Genomic DNA, 20671 nt, shown 5'->3' on the forward strand with positions numbered 1-20671 from the left:
TCTGCTACATCGTGGCTCCAATAATTCTCTGTGACTATATTACGTCTTTAATGATATAGAGCAGCTTCAGATTGGTCAGGCGATTAAGAGTACAACACTCAGAATTGCTGTGCAATATGCCGTGCTGTACCGTGATAAGCGTGCCAAAACATTTTCGATACATTTGCTCATTAAATTTTGTGTCTCGTATCGACCCAATTGTCGAGCAAGACGACTGAAAGAAATGGAATGCAGAAGACCGTTAAAATTTTAATGATTCATTCCATTGATTTTAAATGCTAGTGCGTACATACCGTTTGCAGCTGTTAATTACACTTATTCTTTTATGTCACAGAAAAACAAATATTGAATTCGATCATTAATTCGGTCAGTCCAATGACAAATTGAGCTGCCATAACTATCGCAATTTCTAGTTTGATGAATAAATTAATAAGTAAACTAAAGCAATTTGTGAGAAACTATTTTCTTCGCCTAAATTCGCTGCGCCAATAGGCATTCCAAGCAAATTTTTTTATGGATAATAAATTTGTTCCTATCGGCCAAGCTCATCATAAGACCCTTAACTGTTCATTCATCGTGATGGGCTTGCGTCCTATAAATATTGGAATATTTTTAAGACTTGAACTTTCACTTACTTAACGCGCCCGTCTGTTTTATGACCTCTTCACACGACCGTGGGAGACAATCGCGAGTGTCGAACTTTTGACGAGTTCGTTGTGCGTCGCTGGACATTTCATTGTATCCTTTTGTCTCTCACACTTGTAAATCAAACATATAATTGTCTTTTGATTGTAATGATTTAAATCAAACTTGAATCCATAATGCTCTAAATCATCTATCTTTATTTTAAATCGTTTTCGTGTTACGGTTGTTGCTAGTAATGAGTAATGCGAAATTGGCTTCCAACAATACGCCCTTGCCTATCAATAATGGAATAATACGCCATGCTATATTGATTCCATATTATGAGCCGTTCAAAAACTTGATATTTGATTAATGAAGTATTGTCATTGAAATTTGTGTTACAATTGAGGAACTCGTTAGAACCTGCAGAACCTATATAACAGAACCTATATTATTTATTTTAGGGAGAACCTCTTTCAAAGAAGTAGGCTAAAGTTCTTCTAACAAATCGCGAAGAATTAATGCAATCGCCAAGTTAAATCAACTAGTTGCCACCCTCCCTCTTAATTATGAAGCTGTTACTATTTATTGAATTCATTCATTTTGTTGCATTAATAGCATACAAAACCTGAATATTAACCTCGCCCCTTACAATTATGTTTCTCGCAAATGTGCAGTGATTCCACTCGTGGATGTCCATCTTTGGTCGAAAACGAAATAAAAAAAATGAATTTAAATTTTCGGCGAGAAACGAGCAGCAGGAATCATTCAATTTCTATGATGGCATCGTGATGCCCGGCCGTGGTGCTTGCATGGCAGCTGATATCAGTGCAATATGCAGTGCTGTACCGCAAGCAGTGCTGTGTCACAAACAGTGCAGTGCTGCTGGCAGTGTCACATCTGTTTGCAAGGGCAAATATTTATGCGCCACTGTGGTGCGATGTAATTTATTTTGATATGCATTCATCAAATATACTTTTTCATTTAGTCAGTATCAGTCGTATGATTATATATACTCGTATGTATGTTGCTGTTATTAACAATAGTGGGCTCTGTCATTAGGCTAAAATGATCCATAAAAGGTATTCTCAATCTTTATGACCTAACAAAATCAATCCTGTAAACCATAATGGATACTTTCTCGAGCATCGTGAGTATGAATGAACTGAATTAAACAACCGTTAAAAATTCGTTCTATTCGTGGCCTCGCCTCTCGTAATGGTTACGAGCGCGCACGCACGATTACGTGTACGAATGCTACGTGAGTGCACGCACGAAAGCGTGCCTTGCTATGTACGAACGATATTTGTATTCTTTATTTTCTTTTCTTTCGTTTCTTTTCTTATGCGAGTGACACTCGAACGATCATCGTAAAGCTAAATTAGCCAAATGTGAAAGACCAGACTTTTAGTCTTGGTACGTCGCGACGTGGTATATATAGCCAGTGAAGGGCGCGCCGTGATCACGTACGTCATCATCAACAGTCGCTCTGGTGTGGCTCTCGAAAGATTGAATTGTTCAATTTGGATCATCGATGGCAAAAATTTGGCCTTGACGGAGTGTCTGCCGAAAGACGATGTCAGCTAGCGTTCCAACTGGCCCCCGATGTCAGCTTGCGTTCAATTTATTAAGCCTTCACTTAGTTCACTACCGTACGGGCTTCTAAGTTTTGTGAACCAATATCCCTTGCGTAGATATCTTCTGAACTGCAATAACTCTATAAAGTCAAGGGAAATGTGCTCATGGCAATTGTTCGTATTGTGTATTCTTATCCTGTATTATGACGCTCGAATAAACGAATATATAAAATGAGTATAAATATTTCGACCGTGCTTACGCGTACTTTGTAGATTTACTTGTTGACAAGCGTTAGTAATAATTCAGCAGTAATATTAATCCAGCTGCGTGCTGCAGTGGCACCGCCTCATGCGCGTGGTGGTGGTGAAGCCATGTTTTTTATTTCCGAAACTTAACTCCTGGCTCGGATACCCACATAAATGTTCAGTGTATGAAATGAACTGGATCGGTAAACTCTGGTGCCTTGAATACTCTATGCTCGACTATGAAGCTAATGTCTGTTATTGAACATAGATTTTGAAATTGGTGGCTGTAAATTTAATTTAAAACACGAACATTATTTTACCATATTATGAAACGAGAGTAAAATGGGAGTCCTATCTTCTATGTGTCTTGTACATGCTTTTGTATAATAAAATATGGAATGCCGTGGAAATATCAATAATCTGTTGGAACGTTACAATCAAGAATCCATGTCTAATATTTTCATTACCTTCCGTTACCAAAAAGAAACTAAATTCTTCTTGAGTTTCTGACACTTGTAAAATTTTTCTCTCACTTGCACATGAAGCTCATTCTTGCAAGTCACGTCAGCATTAAAGTCTCGTAAATATTTCATCGATACGCGCGGCTTCTGTAGTGCGGAATGAAGAGCAAAATCTTTACGTAAACCCTCGTGTATATCGTCAGGTTTCTCTCCATATAATTGCTTTCATCAATTTATACGGAAAGTGTAATCCTTGAATCTATTCGCAAAAATCATTCAAAATCGAATTCAGAAATATTTCTTGCTTGTTCCCTTTATTTTTTGCTGATCAGCAGAATTTTAAATTTGGGACACATAAATATTGTCATATTCATGTCGAGTCGCATGATGACGCTTGTAGTTAGCCGGTTATCTGTGATACCATTTTGGAGAACGAAAAGCAACTGAAATAATTTCGCCTGCATCAGCATCTTTGATTACCTTGATCTTGCTTGAGTTGTGCTAGTGTTAGATTTTGCAGAGCTACGGAAAGCCAGGCAGGCGGGATGATCCAGACGATCAGGCAGGCGGGATGATCCAGACGATCAGGCAGGCGGGATGATCCAGACGATCAGGCAGGCGGAATAATAATCTCTCACATCAAAGGAATGCGTGGCCGAGCGGAATGAGCCCTGGGCACGGCATGCCTCTGATGGTGTTCGCACCTCCATCATCACCGCCATCATCCATCATTGCTGTGGCCATCGGGCATTATTATTATAACTATAATCATCATGTATCATTAGTTATGTACTCTATTATGATCACCTTCACCACCACATTATGTTCGTTATCCTGTGCGGCAACCTCTAACTCGTTCGCATCATCATGATCAATCACCAACACGTCCGCATCATCTTAATCATCATCACCTTCTTTGTTACAACAATTCCTTGCTTTTGACCTCCGTCCAGTTTGCTGTGTCGCGATTGGTTGTCATGCGTGCCAGGTATTACTGCGCCAGCGTTCCCGTTGTCGCATGTTGCGCCTCCGCCGCAGCGTCTAATCCCGTCTGCAAATTACTGGCCTGTGCCCAGCGAGTCCTGAGGAAATATCACGTGATACCTCCTAGTGACTGTAATCTAATGCTGCTGTTGTTGCCCTAATATTCTTGCTTAGATCTTATGTTAATTATCAGCAATTAATGTTAAATTACGTCTTTTCTAGCACTACAATAATTAGTTTGAAATTTAGCTTGCTCCTTTATGCCCAACTTACTCTCGTTAATGCTAGATCTATGTATTCAAATATCACCCTTACTTCACCAAAATCTGCCGCTTCCTAGTTTTATGTCGCGTTTTAAACTAATTGATTTTCGCTGTTGTAATCTTTTTTCTTTGCATAACCGACCCTGTTGATATCCGTGTGGTCCTAGTCCCTGTTAGTCAACAGTTTCGCCTCGTCATTTTGCAAAAACGGCATCGCCTCGGTCCTTTCGACCGAGGCGAACAGTGTCGCCTCGGTCCTGTTGGGCAACAGTGTCGCCTCGGTCCTTTCGAACAGTGTCGCCCTGCATGGTCTCTGTTGGACAACAGTGTCGCCTCGGTCCTTTCGAACAACAGTGTCGCCCTGCATGGTCTCTGTTGGACAACAGTGTCGCCTCGGTCCTTTCGAACAACAGTGTCGCCCTGCATGGTCTCTGTTGGACAAAAGTGTAGCCTCGGTCCTTTCGAACAAAAGTGTCGCCCTGGTCCCTGTTGGACAACAGTGTCGCCTCAGTCCTGTTGGACAACAGTGTCGCCCTGGTCCCTGTTGGACAACAGTGCCGCCTCAGTCCTGCTGGACAACAGTGTCGCATCGGTCCTGTTGGACAACAGCGTCGCCTTAGTCCTTTCGAACAACAGTGTCGCCCTGGTCCCTGTTGAACAACAGTGTCGCCTCGGTCCTGTTGGACAACAGCGTCGTCCTGTTCGGTGTTGAATAACAATTCTGTCCAGTTGCCTGACGAATGGAGGCTGCAAGGCTTGCGTGTGCAGGTCGTATGATGTATTCGTCACGTGACTGTTGCAATGGATTCACAGCAATGCCCCGGCCTCACGAGCTTAGCCTTCTGGCAATGAAATGATGAAGACGATAGTTTTACACGAGCCTGATGCGCCACGAGAAAACATGGAAAAAGCTGTTCGGCAACAACTTGATTATGAGATTTAATTCCAACAGAAACCTTCCGATTCTAGAAGCTTAATGATAATTGAATTCTGAGATTTGGAACGACTGTTTTATATTAAGCCTTTGTGAACAGTTTCCTCGAGCTTTGACTTTATAATCGTCCAGCGGAAAATTTATATTAAAAAAAATTGTAGCTTGTTGCTGGCAAAAATGTTCTAAAATCTATATGCACATCAATTTTTGATCGCCGTTCCGAAAGGACGAATGGTGCGATGAATGCGGTATCGTCGGCAGATGAGTGCGGTATCGACCGAATTTATTGACCTGAAAATATTTCTGTTTTAATCTTGTTGACTTCCAATCGATAATCTGCATAAGGTTCCTCGCAAATCTCCTCGAATGTTCTAAAAATTTCATCGACTTCAATGAGACTTCAAAGAATATGTAAGACTTTTATCTCGCATGTCGATGCCAACTCTTCGATGCATGTCGTCAACTCTTCCTTGATAATATTTCCCCAGCTCCACTATAACCTCATGGACGCAATTACAGGCAATTTCGCCTCGCACGCAGTTTCCATTAAGTCTGCCCAGTAATTGAGTAATTGCCGCAGCTTTGTTTACACCGGCTCACGAAGCAGCAGCTTCTTCCCATGTCATGCCAAACTGAAGGCTATTTAATTGTTTGTTACAAGCGGGCATGCTGATGCTTCAGGATACATGCTTATAACGCTACTTTGTCTATTATAGGATACGTTATATTTCAGAATTGTATTTTAATACGATTTTTTCTTTTTTTAGTTGCTTCTATTTATCGTGGTAATTTCTTTTTTTTCGTTTTCATCTATGATTGCCATGTTATAACAGTAGTTGCGCATCCGATGTTGCTTTGGACTGTCAATAACTGGTAGTAGATACCATACACTGACTTGATAATGAATTGATTTGGATGCAGTGCATTTGAATTGTTCTACTTTTAGTGTCTTTATTCCCAGGGTCGAAATTCGAAATCGTACAGTATTTCCGGGCATTAGATTTGTAGCCTTGTAATGAGCTCTTTGATCTCACGTCACGATATCGAATGACGTACATTTGGTTTTGAATGACAGGCTATTCTTCCGTTCCCACTACGACGTGCCGAATGCGTGCCGCTTCACCTTATTTATGACTTATTACAGCTATGAAATTGCTGCTTGTAGCTGCAGCTAGATTGATGATTTTAACAAATTAACGAACTTGATTATAATTTGGAACTCATATAGGTTACTTGTTGCCGAAATTTTGACATCTTTGAACAATTTTGATGGTTACTTTTGATTTATTTACTTCGATATTTTTCGCTGAAATTTTTAACGTTTCGTATTTAAATACAACATTAAGGTTTTCGTTAGAACTTCAGAGCTTTCGGAAATAACCTAATGGATCAAAAGATTTCTATGTCGAAATTTTATTTCGCTTAGTTCTTTTTTAATTCAGAAATTTCGAGGCAGTTCATTTCGTTTTGCTAATACACGTTGCGGTCGGTTCCAAGGGCGGCATTTCTTACGCTAAAAAACAAAGGTCGTATTTTTGGGGCGTTACTGTTTGTTTTTGCGAGGCGTTGCTGTTTTCTTATTACAATTGCTAATTGCAGTGCTGGGCGTGCACCATCGTACTTCCTCATTACTTGGTTTGCATCACATTTTAATAATGGCATTTTTTATAATTTTTTTTGTTGATATTACATGGTTTGAAAAATGTCATTTGGTCTGTATCGGCAGGGCTCGCACAGCTGAATATATTTATACACATGACGTATATTCTTGTTTTGTACGAGCCGCGTAAAACTTCCTGTAGAGAGCTTTACTATTCTCTTGGTGGTCCTCATTTACCGAGAAAAATACCGTCATGTTTTAAACGTGTTTGTTAACTACTTACCCTTAGCGCGCAAGATTAAATTGTTATGGTAAAGCCTTTATTGCATTATGTATATAGGTGGTTAGTATGACCTGAAGTATTCTTTTGCCTGATAATCAGTTATACCTCATGTAAAATTAAAAAGTCCCAATCACGCATCTCAATGCCAAATTCTTGTTAACCAATACCTACGAATTCGCCTGGTTTATGGTTGCATTATTCGCTGTGACCGGGCAGTGAAAGGCCGTTTCTTGAAGGCGGACGCTGTTGTTCATCACTGTTTCTCAGAGCGTGAAGATGCGTGTGTGCACCGGAAGGTGACGGTGGTGAGAACGCGCGCTTTCTAGAGCAATAAGATGTTGCCCGACCGACGTATGGCTGAGTCAGCGTTACTGCCTCTAAAACGTTGTGTTCGCGACAGCGTTGGGTGCCGGAGAAAATGCTACGCTGCTTGCCTCCGTTTTATCTTTTTGCGCACGCAACTTTTTTTCGATTTCAAGAGGAAGTGATCAACGCTGCTGTGACTTCGGTGCTTGGAATCAATCTAGACTCAGCGCTTTGTGGTCGGGTGTTGATGTGTGCACTGTCGATAAAGTTTCAACTATTCTTGTAATGCAACTATTGCAGGTGCACTACGTACTATTCATAAATGCATGCACATTTTATGAACATTAACTTCATTTCGAATGTGTATGCTTGCCGTGGCTGATCACTAATAATAGAATACTGCAAAGTGTCAGCCGGTTCGACTACACTTCAGGATCACGTGTGACATTTTACCAAACGTTTCGTCACCCAAGCGGTGAAACTCGTGAATGTCGCGGGTCTTTCCTTCAAACGGAAGGCACGTGTTACCGACTAAACCCGCTCTGCCATTCAATACATGATCGCTCGATTTGTTTGCTTCTTGCTACGTGAACGGTGCCTTTGCCCTTTGTAAGAAATTAGGGATGTCTGTTAAATTACTCTACTTTCTTTTAATTAACGAGGGGAAGGTGAGAACTGATGAGACAACAGGATTTTATTTTCGTTTGCTTGCAAATCTCATTTTTCTCATCTGTCTTGTGCTTTCGAGTTGTAGTTGTCGGGGCCATGTTGTGACTTCAAATTTCATCAGAAAACTTGGCTGGCAAAGTGTTCAGCCAAACGCTTGCCATCGTCAGATGTTATTCCATATTCCATTTGTTTTAATTTAGCCGATGGTAATGATGGATTAAAAGTTATGAGTGGTTGTGATAATTTTATTGAAACGACAATAATTTTTTGACAGACCTGCAGCTGGCAGCGGAGCTCGGCAAGACGCTGCTGGAGCACAACAGGAGCCTCGAGACGACCGTGAAGCAGCAGCAAGCTCTGCTCGATGACAGGCTTCAAGAAATTCAGGTCAGTCTCTCTGAAATTTTCTTTAATTGATATGTAATTGATAATGCTCAATCAATGAATGATTGATAATTTGTGTGAATTCTATTCTTCTGTTCTTTTAATTTGCCACAGCTTGATTTATCTGCCCACATTGTGATTGTGGGATGCTTCTTCTTGGACAATTCATGGGACATTTGAGTAGCAAATTTTTCCCAAAGATCTCTCTCATGCTGAATTTTATTAATGCTGAACTTTATTGTCACCTAAATTCAACTCTGGTTTTAGCCTAAGAAGCAAAAATACGAATTATAATTTTTTGTAAAAAAATATCACGATTGTTAGATCAAAATAGTCTGTAGATAGCACTGCTGCAAAAATTGAAACAGTTTAAAATTCTTCTCTGGCTCGCCAGAATTCCATCAGCCTGATGGGTGACTGGTTTGCTTAATGGTTAGCGATCCTCCCGCCATTAGCAGTTACCATGTCAGGCTACGGGCAACTGCTTCCTTGATGAACTTAATTACCGTGCAACTATGCTGTATCACGACACTCTCAGATCTCTCCCTTGACCCTCCTAACTAATGGTTAAACTTAGAGCTCAGGTTAACAGGAGGTAATATACCAATTTTGTGTGGGTAATGTTAGGGTGGAAGAAAAAATATAACTCAGTACTCACTACAGTGAGTGACAGAGAGCGCATTTTCTCGTCGACGAAAACATGAAGTCACGGACGGACAGACAGACAGACAGACGGACATGGCGAGCACAATAATGCATTTTTTCCATAAATGAGAAAATGTGCTAAAAACGCCAATGTGTATCAGTGTTGACAAGATTTGTAAACGATGTAACATATTTATTTATTGTGCATTTTAAATTGGGTAACAGTGTTTCAAAGTTTGGGCAACATAGCCTTCGGTTATTCTTTTTCTTGCTGCTTGGTCCCATTTCATAGATTTTTTGCTCGGTACGAACTTTCCAACGTTTTTCTTTCTTTCGATTACGATCTATTTTTTAATAGTTCGCTACATTGTTTAGTGCCTTTTGGTCTGTTGAAGCTCCAACAAAAGCCGAAACATTTGTGCAAAAAATTGTGGTCACCGTTTATGAAATGATCTACCCAGATGTGCATTGTAAAATATTTCGAAATGTTTTCTCTAATTGAGAACGGTGGTAACCGGTCGTAAAGTCTTTTTATTGCCATCGTAATATTAGAATCACCTTTAATTACTTTAATTAGATTATTAAATGTTTCTTCCAATGTATGCATCTTTTTTAAGTAAACCCGCCGTATCTCAAAGAACCCAAGTGTGCCGTAAAAATGAACCCCTATTATTGTTTTCTGTTTGAACTCTAAGAGATTGCAACGTGCTCTTTCGATAGAGGTTGTAGTTCCATTCATCCTTGTTGCTCAAGGAACGAGAGTGAGAAGACCTGTTTTCAAACTGATGCGAGCATGAGACTTTAGTGATACGTACTATACAAACCTAAATCATTTAGACTCCGTATGACTCCTGTTGAACTGAAGAATAGATTTCGCGACACTTTCTGTGTGGCTTAGAAGCGCCGGGGTTCTGAGGTAGAGTTGTCTTTTGCACCTTTTTTATTTATGTTCACGCGTGGGAACGAAGGATGTAATTTTTGCCACCGTTCACAGAATGTTTTATTTCTTCTAGAAAAAAAAAATCTTTTGTATTTGTGCGTATCGTTGGTAGCTTGCGTAAATATTTCGACGACGAGGAAGTCAAATGTGTGCTCATTTTACTTGCATGAATACAAAGCTTTCGTGTATTTCATTCCAGCGACGCATTTCAAAACATCTAGAGTTCGTATACATGATATACTAGCAATTGTATAAATAAAATAAGTTTGTGATCTTGGTTATCTATGCTGTGGCATTATTTTTTTTAGAATTTTAGGTGTACTATACCGTATATGTTTGGTTCCCACTGTAAATGCAGGCAAACATCACTAGATTGCCAGGGTTGATTTTGAGCTTATTTTCTGTAAATTGTCAATGCATAAAACTTGAATTAAATATCGGGATATTGTTTTTGTAAGCGGTCAGGATGACCGGAAATTGTATAAAATACGCGTTTTTTATATTTTTTTTAGTGAAGATACTGGTCCGTAGTACAAAATTGCACCTGTTATCATAATTATGTTCCTCGTTTATTAGCGACTGACTAATCAATCCTAATGATAATCATGTGCGTCGTCCAATTATATATGGGAGAAAATGTCGACCAGTGAAGTGCGAAACTAATTTTCAAGAAGCAACAAATGTGGTTCATTTTTACCGTACTGAAGTTTCCCTGAAAATTGCTCATGTCGCACGCAACTGCTGCAGCCATTCTTCGACCATATAAAGAATTGCCAGTGGTGTCCTATACAGGGGACCGCTCTGATTAATAATAAAACTGGTTGAGTTTTTCACGTGACCGCAGACCCCGAGATCGCGCAACGCGGCGTTCGCAATAAAACCAGCTAATAATTTCCAAGATATGTTGCGGAATTTCTAATTAAATTTGTGCAGGCTTGTGTTTCGATGCAGTTGTTGTTGTTGTTTTTATTTGCTGGGTTCATAGAGTACATTCTCTTGCGTAACCCCAAGGGCCATACTTAACAAAATATAACTCAGCATTCACTGCAGTGATCGAGTGACAGAGAGCGCATTTTCTCGTCGACGAAAACTTGAGGTCACGGACGGACGGACAGACAGACAGATGGACATGGCGAGCACAATAGTGCATTTTTTCCATAAATGAGAAAATGCGCTAACAAGGAATCAAGGTGCCTTAGGATGGCTATCACTAAAATATTTTTAATTGCTGATCAACTGATCAACTTTTGTTGAGCAACTGATCAACTTCTGTTGATCAGCCTTCTGTCCCATGCATTTTATTGATTTGTTGTTAGAGTTTTTTAATGTATATTTCTCGATTGTTTTTCGTTCATTATTATAATTTAAATTTTGTTGCACTTCATTTTGAGAAAATAATCATGTTTGATCAGTATGAAATTATTGTCGTTCATAATGCCATTTGTAGCTATTGCACGCTGCAAAACGTACTTATTTCATTATGAAATTCGCGAATCTGTGGTAGATTTGCCGCACAGACAAAGAAAATAGTATTTACCTTAAACAGAATCTTTTGGTCTCATAATCTCATGGATAATATTTTGCGAACCTTGTACCTCTTGAAGAACTATTTTTCTGAATATTTTTCTGCATTTTTTATGCTGACACTTCATTTTTTAAATGTTGCTTTTGTTGCTGACTCTTTCGTGCCTGAAAGCGTTTCCCTAGCCTTTGTCAGATCGGTTCTGCAATCTCGATGTCGAAGCTTATTTCCTCTCATTCTATTTTAATGCATGACATTCAAGATCTTTTAACTTTGGGCATGTGTTCCGTGTGTGTTTGACGTAAGTTCGGGATGTTTCTGTGTCGTTCACTTTACTGAATCATTTTGTGGTATTATTGTCAAAGCCAAATAAAAAGTAAGGTCATATGAAACGATTAAATCTTGTACATAATTAAAAAGAAAGTGAAAAGCATCGCCACGTATTGAAGTGCTCGATTATTCTTGAATAGATTCTTACCAAGAAAGATCTCTATAGGAAAGCGGTCCAAAAATCGAATCTTCTCTCTTTGTCCATAAATATGCAGCTCCTAAATTGATTTGATGGTATTTTTCATTTTGGATTCCAGAGTTGAAAAGTTTAAGCTGTAAGACAAGAAAACGTAGCCCGGGTTCAGTATCACATAATAAAGTATATAATACCGCTGTTCCGAAGCATTTTTTCGCAATTGAAATGAACGTGTTTCAGGACGGTCGCCAGGCGTAATTATGTATTCAAGTGAGAAGGAATGACTTCACACGCATCAGTTAGAGCGACGCCGCTACTTCGACGTTACGGGATCGAGGGAATCGCCGCCCAGAAGCTGTACGCATTTTAGTTTTGGTCTTTGGTTTCGTGGTATTTTTTTTTCTTGCACGTTGCCTGATGGAAGTTCAGTGCAAGGGAGTTGAGGTTGAACGGAAAGTTTTTGGCATCTCGGGGTGGACGAGTAGTTAAGATCGTCAACATTGAAGTTGGTGGTCTGAAACCCGCGATTGGTTGTGAATATTTTGGGCAAAATTTGCAAGGTGGTCGGATAGTGAAGAATTGTGCCCAAGCCAATATAGCTCACGCAAACCAGACACCACTATATTAATATATTAAATTATTATATTAATAATGACTTGCTGTTCCGGCCGTGAGTTTAATGCACGTGCTCAAGAGAGTATAACTTTGATGATGATTTTACTTGTGAAATATTAGTGTGTAAATTTCTGATGCATTGATTAAGTTTTATTCCATTCATTCAAATATTTCAGAATGACTTGAAATGCCAGCGATGTTTTCGAAAAAAAATATTAAAAATAAAGTTACTGTGAAGTTTCAAGGAACTTAAGAAGCGGTTCTAGGGATGTACTATCTAATTTAGAAGCCTTGATTGGCGCGACTTTTGTACCGGGGAGCTCTAATTACACGAAGAAGTGGCGCCTGCAGTGGCCGCCGCTGCGGTGCGTAATGTCTGGGTTGCTGAGAAGGTCGAATGCTCGGCATATATCTAACTGGGTGCCGCTACTTGCTGCCGGTTGACTGCCTCATCGCGCTTCCGAACCACTTCCGAAATGACGAACCGGTATAAAAAACTTCTGTAAAAGTTTTTTTGCACGTTTATTTTTAGTGGAATAATTTTATTTCTGTACCTTATTTGCTATTCTATTTTTTCAATACTGGCGGGTGTTTTGCTTGTTGTCGTAATTATAAATGTTCACCGTTACCTTCGTTATTTCGTGCCAGCATCTTTGTAGGTACGCTTTATTTGCACATAACTTTTTGAGCCTGCCTTGATCAAATTAAGCGACTTCCATGAAATGCTCTCACGTGAGAATTCGTGAGCTAAAATAGTTACGCATGTTATGTTTTCGCTTCAAAATTCTTGAACAAGTTTATGTAAAATATTTTCAAAGACGGATGGTTATTGCTCTATCTATTAATGATCAGTGAATTTCAGCCTCTCGATCGTTTATCACTCATTAGGAGAGTTGCTGCACCTCTCCTGACGAGGGGAAAAAGTCAAATGCGTGAGGGTTCATCGAACGGATAGCGACGCCAGCAAATTTTCCGGTCCGTGAGCAATTTCTTGCCTCACCTCCACACGAACGTATAGCTTTCTTTATTGTGTCGTTAGTTTTTTTTATTCACGGATGACCTTTTCTTATTTGCTTATTTTTAATTGCATCACTTTTGCCTTTTTCATTTTGAATTAATTTCAAAATTTATCGACAATTTTCGAAAATACGCTGTAGAATAATCAGCGTTGAAAACGTTAGGACGTTGCAATGTGGTCTTAAATTTATCTTTGTAAAGCACAAGTATGCAGTGGTGTTTATTCGGTTAAGGTTGTGAAGGCTTTTCTACGTGCACTGCAAAGTGGAGCTTGGGATACTACTCACACTTACGAGGCATGCGTTGTGATTCTTAGTAAAAACTTTCTAATATGTTGAGTACAGTAAACCCATGTTTCACTCGATGCTAAGTTTGCTTGTATTTCGTTTATTTTTGTGAAAAACTGTATCTCTTTTCTTATGCCGTGAATCGAGACGTCCCGATGCAAGTCAAGCGAATTTCATCGTTCTGTGTGAACTGACACTTTTTACTACGTTTGTGTCACGCATTTCACATGACGAGCCGCAAGTGTCCGTAACCACGCAGTATAATTTACGTTATGCTAACCCTTAATGGTGAAACTTGAACTTTGACTTGTATAATATGTATAATTAATTGAAATACAAGTGGGATAATAAGTATAAATCCTGAATTAGCAGTCACTTTGTATAAAACAGAACTACTGATTTGTCTGTACGTTCCTCAATCACTGCGAGCTCAAATCACTAAAGAATTTTTTTGTAATTACTTACCGCAGTTGTATTTTTATTGTGCATTTACTTTGACTGGTCAAAATTTTACGTTTACTTTGGGCCAAACCATTTGAAGACAAGTACTTAGATCCGGTCATTATTATTTGCTACTCAACCGCCAACAGCTAAAACTTTACATTTTCGATCATTACACAGCGTAAAAAACTGTAGGATTTGTTCTATGTGTCACCTTACAAAGAATATGTTCGTTTTGCGCTTATGGAATGGTGTTCAGGTTAACGCTGAGAACGTGACCTGTTGTAGAGACAGTCACGTTTGTTGAAGCCCAAGTAGCGTATCGAAGTTGAACTTTTCAGCTATTATTTGGTTTTCTTAATCCGTTTCAACCTAGAAATATTACGACCATTTCACTCTCTAGTCGCCAGGTAAGGTTGGCAATGAAATTAAGATATCACACACGTGATGGCTTTTAACTGAGATTTACCTGCTTTTTTGAGCGTTTGAATATTATTGTCTGCAAATGTCAATCTAGTTTCTCGAATATTAAGAAAAGGCCTCCAAATCACATATGTATTGAGTTCCACTGTTTTACAATCATAATATTCAAAGGTATAACCTCATTATGCAAATTTTTGAATTACAACTTATAGATCTTAGTTCCAGTTTGAGAAAAGGAAGCGCTGAACTCAGCATGCGATTCTCTACAATCAAAGGTATTTTATTCATTATCTAGTAGCATTGTGTTAATAATCGAGAAAAATTTTGTTCGTAATCAAGGTAGGATATCGTTCATAAAATAGTACGATTGTGTTTGATATCTAAGATTTCATGAATCCAGTCGGAAAACCAGTAAAAACATCAGGAACTCTGTTAATTATATTATCAAGCACTGAACTCTAACACTCCGGAACGTATAGTTCACTATTTGTATGTAGTGCGATTAAGCAGCGAACTCTGACTCTCATCGATTACAGGTTGCAGTGCGCACAACCGCGTCGAAGTGGCAGGTTGAGCTCTCACCAAAAGATATTGTTGCTTTCTGCCTTATGAAAGCTACATGACGCAGCGATTTTAATACTGGAATGGCCTGTACATTGAACACCACGGAAGGTTGTGCAATTTTCTCATACTTAACACATTAAAAGTACCAATTAGCACCGACTCGACACCTACATCAAATAGTCAGCATTTATGTTCGAAATACGTTTCAGAATTTGTTTACTTGATGGCTGAAGACTTTCGTTTACCATCGTTGAATGAATACAGGAATCGCCTGCGCGAGCCGCTTGAACCTAAGGTCGATGTTCGGCTGTTGCACTGCCATTATTCTGGAAATTTATCGGGCAATCGTCGCCTACATCGATCATTCTAAAGCCTTTTGTGGTGTGGTCGAGTGAGAAAATTGTTTCCTGCTCGTGTGCGCTTGTCCTTAAATTTTTTCGCAGGAATATGGCTTCCGTATTTCAATTTATTATTTGTTTAGATAAGAACTGAATGATGCTCGTATATGGAAGCGATCGTGCATGGTGTTGATGAGCTAGGCTGTGGGTTCGCCTAGGTGGAGATAATAGCTGTAGAAATTCGTACACTATTTGCACGATTTAACGATGACAAGAAAATTCTACTGTGAATAATAGCAACGATTACAGAGAGAAGTGTAAACATTTAGCAAGCCTTCAAACTACATGGCTGAATGTACGTTTAGTTGCGACGGTTTCTGTCGTATATTGTGTGTTACGGTTCCTGGGTTACTGCTGATGAACTGACACGTATAAAAAACTACAACAATGAGAGGAAGTACCCTTGCAATATCGTTACAAAAAGGTTTAAAATGTTTTCAAATGAACTTGTTGGAATATATACTGTATGAAATGTATATTGGATGCCTACAAATGTGTGTAACCCGTAAAACTAGTAACTCATATGGATTAATAATTATTTATTCTACGATCTTTTCTCTACATAAATTATTTCACGTTTTCGACTGAATGGTCAAGTTAAAACAATAAACAGGCGATGTGAAAGGTTTAAGTTTTCTTGATTGTGTTTGCTTGCCCGCGCATGTTAAGCGCTTTTTTCAGCAACCTACGTAACTGTCCTCTTGATAGCTCTAATTCATCACCCACACAGTCCCATTTAACCTCCCTGCAGTTATAAACTTGCGGAAGAGGCCTATACGTGCACCGCATACTCGTCTAGCAGCCTGGTTTCTGTTCCTAAATAACGATTTAGTTCTTTTATTTGACAATGTAATTGCGAGTCACTCCTTATATTTCCCGACAAAGATTCTTTCTGACACTTTTGGATGTGAACTTCCTTTGTAGCGCCAGTCCCGTTCTCGACTGTCACCGTTCATCATGCCTACCTTGGGAAACCTTGACTGGCCCGCGGTGAGAATCCCTGCGTGAAATGAGTGTTAACTGGGGAACATTGAAGGGAAACATTGGTTTAATACATATTTCCATACTTGTACTGTAATGGATTTGGTATAGTATATCTACAACACAGGATGGCACTTCAAATATGAGTTATCTATTTAAGTTACTTCAAATTTTTATTTGCTTTGAACTTGAATTTGAAACAACTAACTCCAAGGATTTTATGATGAATTTTAGAGCGTGAAAAACTTGATAAACCACTAATGATCTGAAATGGAGCCTCTTGATATAACAATTTAAATTCAAATAAATTCAAAGTTAAAATTTCATCTGTGTTTATTAATTTATGATCGTTGCTTGCTGAGGTCATCAGAAAGCGCGCCAAGCTTCACACGGACGCGCCAAACTACAAGAATTTCCCGCTAAGTCGGTCACTACGTGATGCTATGTCGAGCTGACATGCTTGCTCGCTGCTCCCAATATTAGGCGCTGCTAATTATCTCAATTTCGGACTACTGCTCCAAGTTTCCTGTCACTTCTTGCGGTCTCTAAATGACAAGTGACGTACCAGTGCTTATATTGCCACTGTACAATGTACATGCCCTGAATAAAGAGACGTAAAGGCACTCGTGTGGGTCATCGGCCATCAATATCGTCGTTAGATCGGGAAGTCGAGTACACGATCATCATTATGTGGCTCTACAATGATGATCATGAAATTGGTTGCTCATTTCTAATTAAATAATTAATCAGTGTGAATATTTTCTACTCACTAGAAAAAATATATCGTGTACAATATTAAATTGTACGTGTTTTTTTTTCTTGTTTAGGTACAGTGTTAAATTTGACAAGCATTTACGTTCTAAATTATAACTTCTAATTAATGTCGGCGTGACAACAATACCCACTACCTACGCCCTACTTCCATTCTTCAAGTTAATATTTTGAAAATTATATGTTATCTCCTTTAAAGGTGAATGTTGAAAACGTTATGTGTTTGCATCTTCAAAGCCAGTGTTTTATACTTTGTGCATTTGCATCTCCAAAGCCAGTATATTTTAAATGTTATACGTTTGCATCTTCGATGCTAATGTTTCAGATGTTATATGTTTGCATCTTCAATGCCAACATTTAAATGTAATATATTTGCATCTTCAATGATTTAAATGTAATATGTTTGCATGTTGCAGTACCTGAACCGTCAGACGGCGGCTCTGCGCGTGGTGAACGACACGCGTCTCACGGTGTACGAGAAGCTCGAGGTGTCCATGCAGGAGTTCGAGAAGGACAACGCCAGGCTCGCCATGCAAGCGGCCCATGACCGCCGCACTATTAAAAGGTTCGTGCCAGCAATTTCCCTTGAATACTTGCTACGGTTATGAAAAAAAAATTCAGTATCGGGATAATTAGCATTAAAATTTAGCTGCGGACCATATATATGTCGGAATTTAAAATGTGTCTTTGGTGTGGATGTGGAAAATCTTCGAGAGGCTGCATCTGTGTTGATTATTAACATGTCTGGACTGTTACAGCCTGCAGAGTACCATCGAGAGCCTGCAGACCGCCATGGAGGGGCTGGAGGCCCGCAACCTGGAGCTGCAGCGGTCCGTAGACGAGGCCAGGACCGCCGGTCTCACCGCCGCGCGTGGGAGGCTCAAGAGGCGCGTGGAGGATGGCCTCTTTAGGCGCTCGATGTCGTGCGAGAACTCCAACCAGGTAGAAATATATATCTTCAAAAAATATATTTTAGTTGTATTTAAATTTTAATATCAATATAGCATGAGACGCGAAATAAAGCCACAACCACAAAATTAATTTACATTTCATTGTGGTGAAAGCTTGGTCACGATAGTGAAGATGTACTTATTGAAGATGATCACTTGGTGACGAAACGAATAATTTTAATATACAAACACTAAAATGCAGTTAATATTCGACAATACTATAACAATAATGTTCTTTTCTAAAATTATGTTTATATTTTAAGTCTTTCATCACGTCTTAAGGATTATTTGTAATTGAAATCGTTAATCAGGACGAGCGTTCTAGCGGCGACGAAGAAGGGGACGACGTCACGGAGCAGCTGGCCGCGCAACTCAAGGAACTCAGAGCCAAACTGGACGCGGAGACTCGCAAGCGCGACGAGGTTGAGACCGAACTATACGCGCTCGCCAAGGTGATATATCTTAATATAATACTTTAATATAAGGTCAATACTTTAATATAAGGTGATATATGTCAAGGAACTCAGAGCAAAACTCGACGCGTAGACTCGCAAGCGCGACGACGTCGAGACGGAACTATACGCACTCGCCAAGGTGATATATCTTAATATTATACACTCTAAATTTGGATATTTTTATTTAACTCTAGTCAGACTACATAATCTTGTAACGTTATAATCCTACCGAGTACAGGTACAGTTTTAATTCTTCATTACTACTAGGTTTAATTAAACAAGATTAATTCTCAACGATTTGTCAATAAAGGATGAATCAGATTGTATTTCACGTTCGATTTATCCATCATCAGTAATAATTGCGATTCTGAATTTCAATAATTCAGAATGGTTACGAAATTTTTGAAAATATTCGAGAAATGAACTTGTCTCATGGTATTTGATGAACCTTGTTCAATGTTGTTACTGTAATTTTGCGCATATAAAATTATAGCTGCCTGTCGTTCGTGATTCACGCCTAACACATACCTTAGCGTAAAGTTATTGAGCTTAAACGCAGACTACAAATTTTTGGAGTTATTGACTTTAAGGTTGGCGTTATTGAATACATGTGTTAATTGCCAATATTAATGTGATCCTGTGTTGCAGGAGCACGATGCTGTCTTGCAGCAAGTCGCTGAGTTGCAGGAGCGGCAGGCGGTTCCTGCAACGCTGCGGCAGGAGTTGGATGCGCTGGACGAGGACAGGGAGGATGATGCCAAGCATCGCGTGTGTCGCAAGGTTAGCATTATTATGCCTAACACAAAACGGATTTAAATCAATCAGAATAAGTGACCAGTGCCGCGATCAATGGTCAGCTTTTTTTGGCGGTATGTGAAAAGATGACTAAGTGTTGAATTACTCATATAGAATAAAACTCTCTGTTTAACCACATTGCATCTCAATGAAAAAACTATTTATACTGAATTTTTCTTATTGTAAGTAAGGATAGTATACTACAACTCTTAGTATAAATATCTTGCATATCGAAAGGATAATGCAATGCAGTAGCGTGTGTAGAAGGCCAGACGTTGTCTTCAATTTTCCACAAGCAATCATTTTTCCTGTAGGTACGCGTATGAGCGCTGCTGTTTAATATGGTAATGCTGGCTGCGGGGCCTATACATTTTCTCTTGTCTCTTACTATATAAAATTAACTAAACCCTGATAATTTCAGTGCCTGTGCAACGAGAAGCTGAGTAAACTTGTATTTCGCCCAGTGTCTGTCACTAAATCGTCAGCTAATCTCTTGTAGGTTTACAGTTTTTGTGCCACGGAAACGCTGACTAAACTCTCTTATTTTGCAGCGATTGTGCCAAAGAAACGCTGAGTAAACAAAATTGCCCAGTGTTTGTGCCGTTATAGCGTCAGCTAAACTCTTCTTGTTGGTGTGCAGTGTTTGTGCAACGGCGGTGACGTGTCGACGAGCCCGACGGTGTTCGACGAGAGCATCGAGGACGACTACTCAATGACGAGCGACCGCGGCGGCTGCCTCGTTAGACTTGCTAACGGCGTCCTGGCGTACGGCAGTCAGGTGAGCTGACGGTGCTGACGCTGAACCGGTGCTGACGGTGCTGTCGCTGAACTGGTGCTGCAGTGCTGCCACCGAACCGGTGCAGCAGTGCTGTCACTGAACCGGTGCTGCAGTGCTGACACTGAACCGGTGCAGCAGTGCTGACACTGAACCGGTGCAGCAGTGCTGACACTGAACCGGTGCTGATGGTGCTGACACAGAACCGGTGCAGCATTGCTGACGCTGAACCGGCGCAGACGGTGATGACGCTGAACTGGTGCTAACGGTGTTGACACTGAACCGGTGCTGACGG

At 39.7% G+C, this 20671-nt stretch overlaps 1 protein-coding gene across 3 annotated transcripts in view; it reads left to right on the top strand.

Moving 5' to 3' along the window:
- LOC108667980 overlaps positions 1 to 20671 on the top strand; it is a 60242-nt gene that overhangs the window by 35829 nt on the left and 3742 nt on the right. For all 3 annotated transcript variants that reach the window (XM_047884532.1, XM_018155092.2, XM_047884526.1), the window contains exons 2-7: positions 8222 to 8334; positions 17818 to 17966; positions 18160 to 18343; positions 18663 to 18803; positions 19455 to 19586; positions 20242 to 20379. In XM_047884532.1, coding sequence (XP_047740488.1) covers positions 8222 to 8334; positions 17818 to 17966; positions 18160 to 18343; positions 18663 to 18803; positions 19455 to 19586; positions 20242 to 20379 — 857 coding nt within the window. The remainder of the gene's footprint in view (positions 1 to 8221; positions 8335 to 17817; positions 17967 to 18159; positions 18344 to 18662; positions 18804 to 19454; positions 19587 to 20241; positions 20380 to 20671) is intronic.

The sequence above is a fragment of the Hyalella azteca genome, unplaced genomic scaffold (genome assembly GCF_000764305.2).
Source record: "Hyalella azteca isolate HAZT.00-mixed unplaced genomic scaffold, Hazt_2.0.2 contig1933, whole genome shotgun sequence".
NCBI lineage: Eukaryota > Metazoa > Arthropoda > Malacostraca > Amphipoda > Hyalellidae > Hyalella > Hyalella azteca.